General features: G+C 45.4%; 1 protein-coding gene across 1 annotated transcript in view; it reads right to left on the bottom strand.

Moving 5' to 3' along the window:
* CROCC2 (ciliary rootlet coiled-coil, rootletin family member 2) overlaps nucleotides 1-13,460 on the bottom strand; it is a 1,620,686-nt gene that overhangs the window by 969,829 nt on the left and 637,397 nt on the right. Inside the window, exon 17 of the mRNA XM_086944022.1 lies at nucleotides 4,564-4,794. Within this exon, the coding sequence (XP_086800148.1) occupies nucleotides 4,564-4,794 (231 nt within the window). The remainder of the gene's footprint in view (nucleotides 1-4,563; nucleotides 4,795-13,460) is intronic.

Raw genomic sequence — 13,460 nt, 5'->3', positions numbered from 1 at the left:
CCAAACAAGTATGGCCTCAGCTTTGTCAGGGTCCAAACCACAGCAAAGGACTCCCTCTCAATAGCTGACCAACGTTTCTCTCTAGGGGTCAGCCTTCTGCTAATAAAAGCTACCGGCTGGTCTTGACCTTCTTCATTCAATTGTGATAGTACAACCCCTACCTCCAACTCAGAAGCATCTGTTTGAACAATGAATTCTTTGGAGTAGTTTGGACTTTGCAGAATGGGAGCAGTGCACATGGCCTGCTTCAGGTCATCAAATGCCTTTTGACAGCTGACTGTCCACTGAAATTTCTTAGGCATTCTTTTAGAAGTTAACTCATTCAGGGGTGTCACAATGGAACCATACCCCTTGACAAATCTATAGTACCCATTCAGGCCCAAGAAAGCGCTGACCTGAGTCTGGGTGGTTGGAGCAACCCAGTTCATTATGGTCTGGATTTTGCTCTGTAATGGTTGAAGCTGGCCTCCACCTACATGTTGGCCCAGATACACAACCTGACTCTGCCCTATCTGGCACTTGGTAGCCTTGATAGTTAGGCCTGCCTTTTGCAGGGCCTCCAAAACATTTTTCAGGTGGATCAAGCGATCTTCCCAAGTGGAGCTAAAGACAGCAATATCATCAAGAAAAGCTGCACTGTAGTCATCCATGCCTGTTAAGACTTTGTTCACCAACCTTTGAAACGTGGCGGGTGCATTTTTCAAACCAAAGGGCATTACCACAAACTGATAATGTCCACCAGGGGTAGAAAATGCTGTCTTTGGCTTGGCCTCCTCAGCTAACCTGATTTGCCAGTAGCCAGCTGTCAGATTAAATGTGCTCAGATATTTGGCAGAGGCCAACTTATCTATGAGCTCATCTGCTCTGGGTATTGGATGGGAATCTTTCTTAGTGACACCATTGAGGCCTCTGTAGTCTACACAAAACCGCATCTCTCTCTTACCATCTTGGGTGTGAGGTTTTGGCACCAGGATTACTGGACTAGCCCAAGGGCTATCTGAAGGTTCAATTACTCCCAATTCCAACATCTTCTGGACTTCTGTCCTGATACAGTCCCTGACATGATCAGGTTGCCTGTAAATCTTACTTTTAACAGGCAGACTGCCACTTCAGGAGTGCACCAGGGAGTCTAACTTGGAGTCAGTGAAAACATATGTTTGTATGTCAGCAGAGCGTGTTTACAGTCACTCTGCTGCTGGTCAGTGAGGCTGCCTGCCAAGGCTACACCATCAACTGAGCCATCGTCAGAGTTCTGAGAGAGCAGGTCTGGGAGAGGGTCACTCTCTTCCTCCTGTCCTTCATCAGTAGCCATGAGCAAGCCTATGTCTGCCCTGTCAACATATGGTTTAAGTCTGTTGACATGAAGCACCCAGTGGGGGCTCCTGGGAGTTCCTAGATCAACCAAATAGGTGAATTTTCCCTTCTGTTCAACTATAGTGTGGGGTCCACTCCACTTGTCTTGGAGAGCTGTTTGGGCCACAGGCTCCACCACCCACACTTTCTGTCCTGGCTGGTAAACAGTCAGTACAGCCTTTTGGTCATGCCAGGGCTTTTGCAATTCCTGGCTAACCTAAAGGTTTTTGGATGCCTTTTTCATGTACTCAGCCATCCTGGAGCGGAGATCAAGTACATAGTCCACAATGTTTTGTTTGGGAAGATTGAGAGGTAACTCCCATCCTTCCTTCACCAGACAAAGGGGTCCTCTTACAGGATGCCCAAACAAAAGTTCAAAAGTGCTGTAGCCAACCCCCTTCTGAGGAACCTCTCTGCAAGCAAACAAAAGGCAGGGTAGCAGGATATGCCATCTCCAACTGAGCTTTTCTGGGAGACCCTTAATCATACCCTTTAAGGTCTTGTTGAATCTTTCAACTAGACCATTGCATCGTGGGTGATAGGGTGTGGTGAACCTATAGTTCACTCCACACTCCTTCCACATTGCAGTCAAGTAACTGGACATGAAGTTTGCACCTCTATCCTCCTTAGGGAAACCCACTCTTGAGAAAACTCCCAGGAGGGCTCTTGCCACAACAGGTGCTGTAGTGGTCCTAAGGGGAATAGCTTCTGGGTATCTGGTGGCATGATCCACTACCACCAGAATAAACCCGTGTCCTGAGGCTGTTTGGGGGTTCATTGGTCCAACAATGTCAATCTCAACTCTTTCAAAGTGAACCCCCACCACAGGTAGTTGTATAAGGGGGCCTTTGCAGTGCCACCTGCTTTGCCACTGGCTTGGCAGGTTACACAGGAGCGACAAAACTCCTTGGTGTCTTCTGACATGTGGGGGCCAGTGAAAGTGAGGGACAAGCCTGTCCCAAGTTTTGTTCTGGCCAAGATGTCCTGCAAGGGGAATATCATGGGCTAGTGTCAAAAGGAAGCCCCTGAATGCCAAAGGTAGGACCAACCTCCTGGAAGCACCAGGCTTGGGGTCTCTAGCCTCTGAATACAGGAGCCCTTCAACCCAATAAACTGTATGGGTTCCACTAGCATTCCCAGCAGCGTCAGCAGCAGCTTGCTGTCTGAAGGGTTCAAGAGAAGGGCAGTCCAACTGCGCCTGCCTCAGATCTGCCCTGGAATGTCCCCCTGTCCCAAGAAACTCAACCTGATCAGGCTCAAGCTCTTCTAGGACAGTTCCTTCTTTAGGCCCACAATCAGCTTCCTCAGAAGGCTGATCCTCATCCTGAGGCGGGGGGAAGGCACAGCCTTAATCCTACTGCTCCTTTCCCTGGCAGGCAACTGGTCCATTATTCCAGAATCCAGTGCCTGTTCAGTGTTGCAATTTTTGACCTGTACCTAGAATGCATCTATATTGGTACTGCACATTATTTCCAGAACTGAGCACCAGTGCAAACCCACATAGCACCACCTACAGGCAAGCAGAGGTACTGCTTAAACATTTCAGGATCCAGTCTGACGTCTGGAAAATCTGCAATTAGAATCAGAACACTAATACCAGTTTCCTAGACTGTGTCTTTTAGATATTTTTTGTGAGATATTTTGTTTTAAGTGTTCTTTTATAAAGTAAAGCATTGGGGTCGAAAAGCAGTTATTGCACTGCTGGGAAATTGTTGAGTTCTGAGTTTCAACACTCTCACTACCTCTCTGAGAAGTCTACCATTGCTTGCCATCACTAACACTGAGAGTCAACTGCTGAAGGGCTTGCACTTGGAACAGTTTACCAAGCCATACTAGGGCAGACCACGGGACATCAGAGGGAAACGAACACAGGCCTCTAACTGAAGCTCAGTAGCCTGGCTTGCCCTTTGGCCCCTCAAACAGAGTCTGACTCCATATGGGAGGCCATAACCTGACAGTTTGGGCTGAACTGTTTTTAGTGGAGAAGGTCCAAGGCTAATTTGCCCATGGCTAGTCACTGTCTTAAATGGCACTGTGAGCATGAAAAGGTGGACTGGGATGTGACCCAAGCAATTACCAGTTGCCCAGATTCATTTACATATTCCACTGATCTTCTTTTTGTTTTCCTCAGGGTGAGTAAAGCAAACACAAAGAGATGATGGACAGCGCTGACACTTTTTCAGACACTCACCCCCAGTAACAGACCTCAGGGTGAGTGACAGCTTTGCCCAAATGTGGGTTCCAGACTCACATAAATAAGCTATCATCCCCTTGTGAGGCAAAATAGACTGAAACCAGTCTAAGGTTCCTTGTGGGCACATCTAAAGTTACTTGGTTTGGCAATGCCAGCTGAACTGTTCCTATTGGCGCAGGGTCAAGGCCGTTTTGTATTGGGCTGGTCTCTTTGTAGAATGGCATAGTGGGAAAACAAACTATGGACGTGGATGTGACCAGGGTTAATTATCAATGACTAAGATTAATTCAAGCATTCTCACTTATCTGTTTTTGTTGTCCTCAGTGAGACTCTCAGTGACAACCAAGTAAGATGTTACCTTACCATGGGAATGTGCAAATGAACCTTCATAGTCATTAACTGTAGTGCATTTGCAAGGGAGAAGCAATAGGTGGGTAGACTTTCTGAACTGCTTCACAAGCAATGTCTGCTAACTGACCTCTATCCTTCTGTTCTCGGTCAGAACTTTTACATCAGGACACGTCTTTCTAAAATCAATCTGCCCACAAATGTATTTTAAAATAACAAGGTGGACGGGACCCTTTCCCAACTGCTCCTGTAAATGCCTTTTTGCCAATGTAAATCTTTTCACGCTTAGTACAGAAATGAAATTTCAGTTAACACCTGGGACTGGCCAGTTCCTAAATGAGATTATTGTACCACATATCTATACATCTATTGTCAACATGGAAAGTGAAATGCTCTTCATTGCCCTTGCACCTACGGCTACAATCCTCAGAAAGCTCAACCAACATCCCCAGCACAGAGTTGGTATTCAGCGCTTGGCTTTCTGTTTAGAGGCCATCATTCAGCTCAAGAGACTGGCAACAGTAAGCAGTGAAGTAATTTTCAAAAAACCTTTTCAAGGGTGTCCATAACATACATTATGCCTTAGAGCATGTATTGTATTTTTGCTTAAAACAATGGACAGGATTTGGATCACAGGAAAGCCTCTAATTCTGTAGATTTCCTCTTACCTGGGTAATCTGGTCATGGAGCTGGCCTTTCTCTTTATGGACCATTGCCAACTGTTCCGCCTGTTTCTCTCGTTTTTCCTCAGCGATGCACCAGCTCTGCTCAACCCCTTGCTTCTCAGCAGAAATACGTGTCACTTCCTGCTCCAATTGAGATATCTTTTCCTTTACGGTTGCACGCTCTTGGTCGAGCTCCCGTTTCTGCTCCAGAACCAAGGCCTTCTCCCCCTCCAGCTACTCGTCCATAAACAGAGAAAGACAGAAAGAAACAAATTGATGAAAGGGAGATAGAGACATCTGAAATGTGTCCAACGGAAAAAGGTATGACACAAGGTTAATTTTCAGATACATAGTACCTAAATTAGATCTCGGGATGGGTTACGTCGTCACAACGGTGACGGATATCCCATCCACTGGAATATAAATCCCATTATATTCTATGGGATTTATATTTTGGTGGACGGGGTACCTGTCACCGCTGTGATGAAGTAACCCGTCGTCAAGATCTAAATCAGGCCCATAGTCTTTAGGTAGGGGTAGTTGCCTGTGTTGTAGAAGTCAAGCTGCATGGAAGAACTATGGATGTTACCTTTGGTAACAATCTATCAGGTGGATACCCTATATAACCACAGATTCCTCACCTTGTGAATATTCCCCAGATGTGAGACTGGATCTGAAAACTTAAAAAGCAGGACTCTCGCATGCTGCTAGGTGGCGCTGTGAGGCTGCATGCCAAAGTTGTTACTCTCCAGAAGTGTATAAGTGTGACCCAAGGACACCAAAGTCATTGCTTTCTAGGCTGTCTGTGCCCTTGGACGCAGAGCCCTTAAACAGTTTGGCATGACCACTGTGCAAATCTCTAGGTTTGTGACATTTTTATGTGTGAAAAGAGTCCTGTTCACAGAATGGAGATGCGTGAGGATAAGTTTGGACTCTACAGTTAGAGAATTCATCAGAAAGATTATTACCAAAGCTAAGTAACTTGTTCTTTTGATGGCTACTTCTGACCACAGATTTCTCACTTGGTGAATAGATATCATAGCAGTACTTTTAAAGGTGGTGGGTCTGTCGACTGACTCAGACCAAAACGTTCTGCGGGAGCAAGCAGGCAAAATGGCCCTATCAACTGCTCTGACTGGTCAAACAGTAGTGCTTTCTGAAGATTAGTACGGACACCCATGCAGCCCCCTGACACATGTCAGGCGCAAGAACGCCATATGCTAACACAGTGGTAGCAGCTTTAGCCATGGTGGAGTAAGACCGCAAGCCTTGTGGAGGCTACTTCTTCCCCGTTGTGTAGCCGGTCCAATTCAGGGAACAATCCATTGAGAGATGTTCCTTGTTTACACTGCCTTGCCCTTTGCTCTGGAAAACCTGACAAACAGCTGATTTACCACTCAATGTCCCTTGGTACGATCAATATAAAAGCTTAGGGCCAGATGTAGGTAAGTTAATTTTACCGATTCATAAATACCGAATTTTACCGATTCGGTATGTATGAATCGGTAAAATGGAAGGGGGAGATGTAGAAAGAATCAGTAATTGAATTACCGATTCTGTAAGAATCGCTATTTACCGAATCGGTAAATACCGATTCGGTAATGCCCATTGATTCCTATGGGCATTGAAGCCCATAGGAATCAATGGGCATTACCGAATCGGTGTTTACCGATTCAGTAAATACCGAATTTTGCAAGGGTGCAGGGGGTTTCACTTGGACACCCTCTAGCACCCCGATTTAAGGCATGTGTGACATGTGGCACACAGACATGCCCTAAGGGCATGTCCGTCTGTCACATGCCATAGGTGTGCATGCACACATGTGCATGCACACCTGGAATCGGTATTTTACCACCCAATTGGATTGGGTGGTAAAATACCGATTCAGTAAGGCCTGTGGGACTCAGAAGAGTCCCACCTACATTTCAAAATTACCGAATCGGTAAAAATACCGATTCGGTAAATTTACCGAATCGGTAAAATACGCCACCTACATCCAGAATAGCCATTTACTGGTCGGTAACGGCCGAATCGGCCGTTACCGGTCGGTAAATGTCTACCTACATCTGGCCCTTAGTGCCTTGTTGGGGTATAAACAATGGAGTCATTGTTCCTCCTTAGAGGGATGAGGTGAGGCAAAGAATGCCAGAAGCGTGATAGCCTACCCATCGTGGAAAGGAGTAACCACTTTCAGTAGAAAGGAAGCTCAGGTTTTCTGAGAAGAAAGTAAGATTAGGTCGACTAACAAAAAGAGCCTGCAGCTCGCAACTGTGCAGCTGCCCAAAAGGGTGTACATCAAAAAAGTGAAGACTGAGTTCAGGTCCGTTTGAGGCATCACAAAGGGTTTTTACAGAAACAAATGTTACAAACCTTTCAAAAAATCTAATTGTAATAGGTAATTTAAATACCAAAGGCTAATCCTGAAACCACAGAAAAGCTGAAAAAGTTAAAAAGTACCCCTAACAGTGCCCAAAGCAAGTCCTTGCTGGGCTTGGGAGACAACACACAACAAAACTTCAGACAACTGTTCTTCTATTAGAGTCAATTTGCTGGGTGCCACATCAAATTTGTACCAATGACTGATGTATACTGATTTTGTACAGGGACACCTCACAAGGTGAGAAACACATTAGGGAAATGCAGATTGTGCAGGCCTGGGTGCAGCACTCTACCCTGCTACTGCGACAGACAATCCTCCTGAAGTGGCAGATTGATAGAAGGACAGATGTTCATGCCCAGAAGTTCTGGGTAGCAGACTCTCCAAGCCCAATCTGTTGCCCCTAGAATGAGTGGCCTCAGGCATTCCTGATATTCTTCAGAACTCTGGGCTGGAGAAGCAATAGCAGAAAGGCATACAAGAGCCCTGAGTTCCACTCCAGATTGAAGGTGTCTCCAAGAGAGAGCTGATTTGGAAACTCCAATGCATTAAAGCGCTAACAATGCGCACTCTCGTCAGTGGTGAAAATGTTGAACCAGGGTTTTCTCCACTGCTGAAAGACCCCCTATGCCGTTTCTAGGTGTAATTTCCATTCGTGATTTACTAAGCCCTGGCATTTAACAATCCCACCAGGAGATTTACCAATAGAGAAATTCCTTGGCAGTGCAGCAACTTCCAAAGGCACAGAGTCTCTTGACACAGGGCCTACAAACCTAGCCTGCCCCACTTATTGCTGTACCACATGGTGGTGGTGTTATCCATGAGCACATGCACCAGACTTCCTCTGATGGTAAGTAGGAAGGCCATCAACAGCAAGTTAATCACCCTATACTCCAACAGTTTAAGGTGGGGTTAAGCCTCCACCAGAGATCAGAAGGCTCTGATCTTAACCTCTCCTAGATGGCCTCCCTGTTCCAGTAGTGATGCATCAGTGACTACTGTCAGCTACATGTAGGTAAGGAAAGGCGCTTGCCGCTGATCGAATTGTGGTCCCTTAGCCACTGCTTTAGATATTTTGCAGTCTCCTCTTAAATATGGATACAATCTATCATATTAACTTGATGCTGTGCCTACTGAGATTTGGATGGGCACTGCAGAGCCCATAAGTGCCACCTAGGATGTTTGGTCACCATTCATTTGCAATGAGATCCAGGACCAAGGCTGAAACATTGGAATCATAGACTGAATTGTATTGGACTCTCTGCTCTAGGGAAGAAGCATGAAACTTTACCATATCCAGAAAAGCTAAGATAAGTGGAAGTGTCTGCAAAGGAGTGAGGTGTGACTTAAGTGTATTAAAAGTGAACCCCAGTGATGATAGAAAGCTCACAGTTGTGTTGAGGTGGTTGATGACTGCTTGGAACAAACCCACCTTCAGCATGCAGTTGTCAAGGTAGAGGTAGACTGGTACCTCCAAAGGTGCCTGCGACCAATGCCATCCCTAACAAAGACCTGACGGGCACTGATGAGGTCAAAAGGGAGTACCACAAACTGAAAATAATCTTGGCCCACTGTGACCCTCAGGTAGCCCTTGTGAGCCTATAGGAGAGGGATATGGAAATAAGCGCCCTGCAGGTTCAACACCACCATCCAGTCTCTGGGGTCTGAGCTAACGTGAGCATCTTGACTTTGTCCTTTCGCAGTGAAATGTTGAGGGTGATGATCTAAAACAGGACAAAGGCCTCTGTTCTTTGGCACAAGGAAGTAGCGGGAGTAAGACCCAGTTCTTACTTCTGAGGGCCGAACCCTCTCTACTGCTTTTTGGGGTAAAAGGGTCTGCACTTCCTGCTGCAAGACAGACAGGTGGTCATCTGTCAGCCATCCTGATGGTGGTGGAATGTGCAGCAGGGTAGAAAGAAAAGGAAGGGCATAATCCCAATGGACAATTTGGAGAACCCACGTGTCTAAAGTGCTGGTCTTCTGCCCTTGGAGGAAATATCTGCATGTGCCTCCGACAGATACGCTGTGTGCTGGCAAAGATACACTAAAGCAGTTTTGTGGCTGAGGCTGGTAGAGGGGTGGGGGACTGAACTGCATGTAGTCCTTACTGTTCTGAGCGTTGTCTCGGAGAACCACGGCACCAGCCATAAACAGGATAAAACACAGGGAGGCAAGCTGATGACCTTTCACAGTCTCTGGAGTATGATAGTGGCAGGATGTAGAAGGTTCCTGTTTCGCCTTCTAATGCTTTTTGTTGGGCTTACCCAAAGATTCCAAACGCAAAGATGATCTGCCATTGAAACAACTTCAGGAGCAGAAACTGGACCTTCCTTTTAACTGCGAGTAGTAGCAACATGGATTCTTCATATATTTTGCCTCATGGTCCCGTATGGTCTTCAAGTTCAACTGAGCACCGTCGTCACAGGCCATGGAGTCATGCTCTGGCCCCTGGCACCATATACAGACTATGACAGGATCTGTCACAGACATCTGTTTGCAAAAGTCTCTGCTCGGTTTAAACCCTGTTGTTGAAAGACCAAGTAGAAGTTCCGGATCCACATCTTACGGTGTGGAAAGAAAGGAACCGACATTGGCGTACATGGGTAGCGCTAATATGGGGCTCCGCTTGTCTTTCTGTAGTAGAACGATGTCGGTTTGGGACCACACAAAGCCTCCAACTGGTGCACAGGAGTACGGCTTTTAAGGTTTCCGGAATCAGACAGACATCTGGGAAATAATTACAAGGTGAGGAATCTGCATTGAAAAGTATCTATCAGAATAAGATGTTACAAATGTAATAAACAACTGTTGCAGTAAGGATATGAAAGGACACTGTACAGATCTAAGAATAGAGTGACCTATGCATAATTCCTGTTTGAGTGCAACGTGACGTTCATATGAGCATGGATGTAGATACAAACAGTCTAGCCGGTTCAGCGGAACCAGGGCCCAGAGGTATGTGGGTTCCTCTCGTCGCCAATTATGGTTGCCTTTTACAACCAAATTGTGGGTAAGGGGGCAATGTTCTTAGCTTGTTCAATATCGGCTGGCAAGCTTATTACTCCTCAGCCTAAGAAGGTTTTGCATAGCAGTAAAGGGAACGTTTACTTTCATGTGCACCGCTGCCACTGTGCATCATCTCCTTAACAAATGACTAAAAAGAACACAAAATGAAAGTTTTTTTATAAAAGAGGTAGTAGATAGTTGGAAACAACTACAGAAATTATTTACTTAATCTCAGAAAAAGAATTAGCAAAGTCAACAATTCTGACTTTAGCAGGTTGGTGTCATTTCTTTTCTTTTTATATGGCAAGCATAAGCGACAAGAAAAAGGAAAAAAAAAAATGACCACTTAAAAATGGCCACTGTACATTTGAAATAAAAAAATGTAATGTAAAAATGCAGTTGGTTTACTAGTGACATTTTTTAAACAACAAGTCTTTCAGTTGTGCCTTGCATTTTATTATTGGTAGTTAAGGTAAACAAGGGACACCTGAGTATTACTAGGGACCTGGGGTCATAAACTATTTACAAACACAGTGGTCTCTAAAACATGAGCCAATAAAAGTGATAAATAACTCTCGTCATGTAATGAAAGATATATAAAAACATAGGTGCACGACGGGTGCCTGTGACAAAGACCATCTCAGTACGCTCTTTGAGTGGAACAAACTAGAAGACTGTGATCAACATGTGTACCATGTGCACAAGAACACGGCCCATTTGATTCAAATACAACAATGTAAATAGGGTCAGTGTTAATAGCTCAATGCTGGTTACATTCCTTAAAGCGATGTGCGATCAGAGGGGGGGGGGGCTAAAATGGGTTCACATCACAAACAGTAATTAACTTTATATGCAATATTGACACTATTTTCTGTATTATATACAATAAATACACTATTTACATAGGCCCACTAAAAAAGAAATCTGAAAAGAGAAAATGCTCACCACACAGAGAAATGACGTATCTGAAGAAAACAGAAATCAGGCAGAGAACCCACAATGGGGTATTGCTGCCAGAGGGCTGGTCGTTCGATGTCCTTGGAGAAGATTAGTCCGTGTGGTCTATAGAATTATGCCAATGGGTTGTGTGACCCTGGGGCGCAGCTGACCTCCGAAGCAACTTAAAAGTACAATTCCTTTTCCCCTCAATTATCTTTCTTACATTGGTATGTCAGTTTTTAACCATGCAAACACGGAGGAATATATAAAAAAAATCCTTGCATGCTCGCCCATTTTTAGGTCTCGCCTATCCCACTCCGCAAGGAATGGATAGGACGAGACTATTGGTGCTAAACTAAGAGCTAAACTAAGCTCTCAAAAAATGCGGATTTCCAGAAGTGCATGTGTCCCGTGCACGCGCTACTATCCGCCTGCCACGCATCACCACATCAAAGCCAGCCATCTGTTGCTTCCCCAGCGTGGTGCCGCCAGCAGCTTCACTTCAAAGGGATCGTCTCCGCCCCCTGCTGCATCAAAGGCTTTCATTTCGCGGCCACGTTTATTTTTTTACCTTTTCACGGCCGCGTTTATTTTTTACCTCTATCAGCCGATCCTCTTTCTATATTTTCCTCCTGCTTGATTTTACTTCTTTCTTTCTTTCTGTTTATCTTTTCGTTTTTCTTTCTCCGTTTTTGATTTCTTCCTTTTCATATCTTTGTTTTGTCCTGACACCACTCAATTTCTTTCTATACTCTTCTGTTGCTTTCTCTTTTTGTCTTTGCCACTTCTTGTCTTTCGTTCCTCCTTTCTTTTTTTCTTTTCCTGTTTCTTGTCACCTCTTTCTTCCAATGCACCTCTCTCTATTCCTCACTCTTGCTCGTTGTTGCTCTCCGGGTGTTTACTTTCTTCAACCATTAAGTCCTGTATGTAAGTAGATAATACCGCACATCGTCCCGTACAAGCTATTAAATGCGAGTTCAAATGATAAACGCAACCTGGGGTCAGATAAGATACGGCTAAAGGCAAACAAGGCAGAGTGTAGCCCCCTCGCGCCCACCTCATAGGCACAGTTTGCTATGGAGGCAGAATGCCCAGACTTGACTACCGCACGCTATCCTCGTCTCCAATGCCACAGGGACATAAGGCTGGCCATCACGGTGCACGTGTGCTTGTATGAAGTGAGGCAGACCATCAGATCCCCTAACTCATCGGGAGCCCCCATTATCCGAAAGCAAATGAATATCTAAAAAATATGAGAGGTTCACAGCTCTGTAATTTTGAGTTTTGCTTTCATTTCGCAGCCGCGTTTATTTTTTACCTCTATCAGCCGATTCTCTTTCTATATTTTCCTCCTGCTTGTTTTTACTTCTTTCTTTCTGCGTATCTTTTCGTTTTTCTTTCTCCGTTTTTGATTTCTTCCTTTTCATATCTTTGTTTTGTCCTGACACCACTCAATTTCTTTCTATACTCTTTTGTTGCTTTCTCTTTTTGTCTTTGCCACTTCTTGTCTTTCGTTCCTTCTTTCTTTTTTTCTTTTCCTGTTTCTTGTCACCTCTTTCTCCTAATGCACCTCTCTCTATTCCTCACTCTTGCTCGTTGTTGCTCTCCGGGTGTTTACTTTCTTCAACCATTAAGTCCTGTATGTAAGTGGATAATACCGCACATCGTCCCATACAAGCCATTAAATGCGAGTTCAAATGATAAACGCAACCTGGGGTCAGATAAGATACGGCTAAAGGCAAACAAGGCAGAGTGTAGCCCCCTCGCGCCCACCTCATAGGCACAGTTTGCTATGGAGGCAGAATGCCCAGACTTGACTACCGCATGCTATCCTCGTCTCCAATGCCACAGGGACATAAGGCTGGCCGCCACGGTGCACATGTGCTTGTATGTAGTGAGGCAGACCATCAGAGATCCCCTAACTCATCGGGAACCCCCATTATCCGAAAGCAAATTAATATCTAAGAAATATGAGAGGTTCAGAGCTCCGTAAATTTGAGTTTTGCCACTGCGATGCTACAGGAGCTTGCGTATTGTCAGATGCAGCCTTAAAATACTGTCCATTCTTCTATCTGTAAACAGAATTTATTTACCTACACACCAACCCCTCTCCTACATACCCTGAGCTCAGTTATAAGTGATCCTGTGCGCGCTTTACAGTGACCCCCTCCTGGAGCCTGATTATACGCATAATACAGCTGACGGGCAGGTTTGCAACGCGTCACTTCCTCTTTGCACTGGAATTTTAACCCAGTAATGGATGAAAAAGTGATGTGTACAGTGTGACAGGTGGCAAAACAACATTTTACAACGGACGATCGGCTTAAATGCCATATTTGTTCTCTCCTCACTCTCCACTCCCTCTCTCACCTCCCTCTCCCCTCCCCTCTCACCACTCTCCCCTCTCACCACTCTCCCCTCTCACCACTCTCCCCTCTCACCACTCTCCCCTCCCTCCACTCTCCCCTCCCTCTCTCCCCTCTCCTCACTCTCCTCTCCCTCCTCTCTCCTCCCTCTCCTCTCTCTCCCCTCTCTTCTCTCCCTCTCCCCTCTCCTCACTATCCTCACTTCCCCCACT

The sequence above is a fragment of the Lissotriton vulgaris genome, chromosome 11, assembly GCF_964263255.1.
Source record: "Lissotriton vulgaris chromosome 11, aLisVul1.2, whole genome shotgun sequence".
In the NCBI taxonomy this organism is placed as follows: domain Eukaryota; kingdom Metazoa; phylum Chordata; class Amphibia; order Caudata; family Salamandridae; genus Lissotriton; species Lissotriton vulgaris.
The sequence above is the reverse complement of the archived record's forward strand: the minus strand, read 5'-3'. Positions and strand labels throughout refer to the sequence as shown.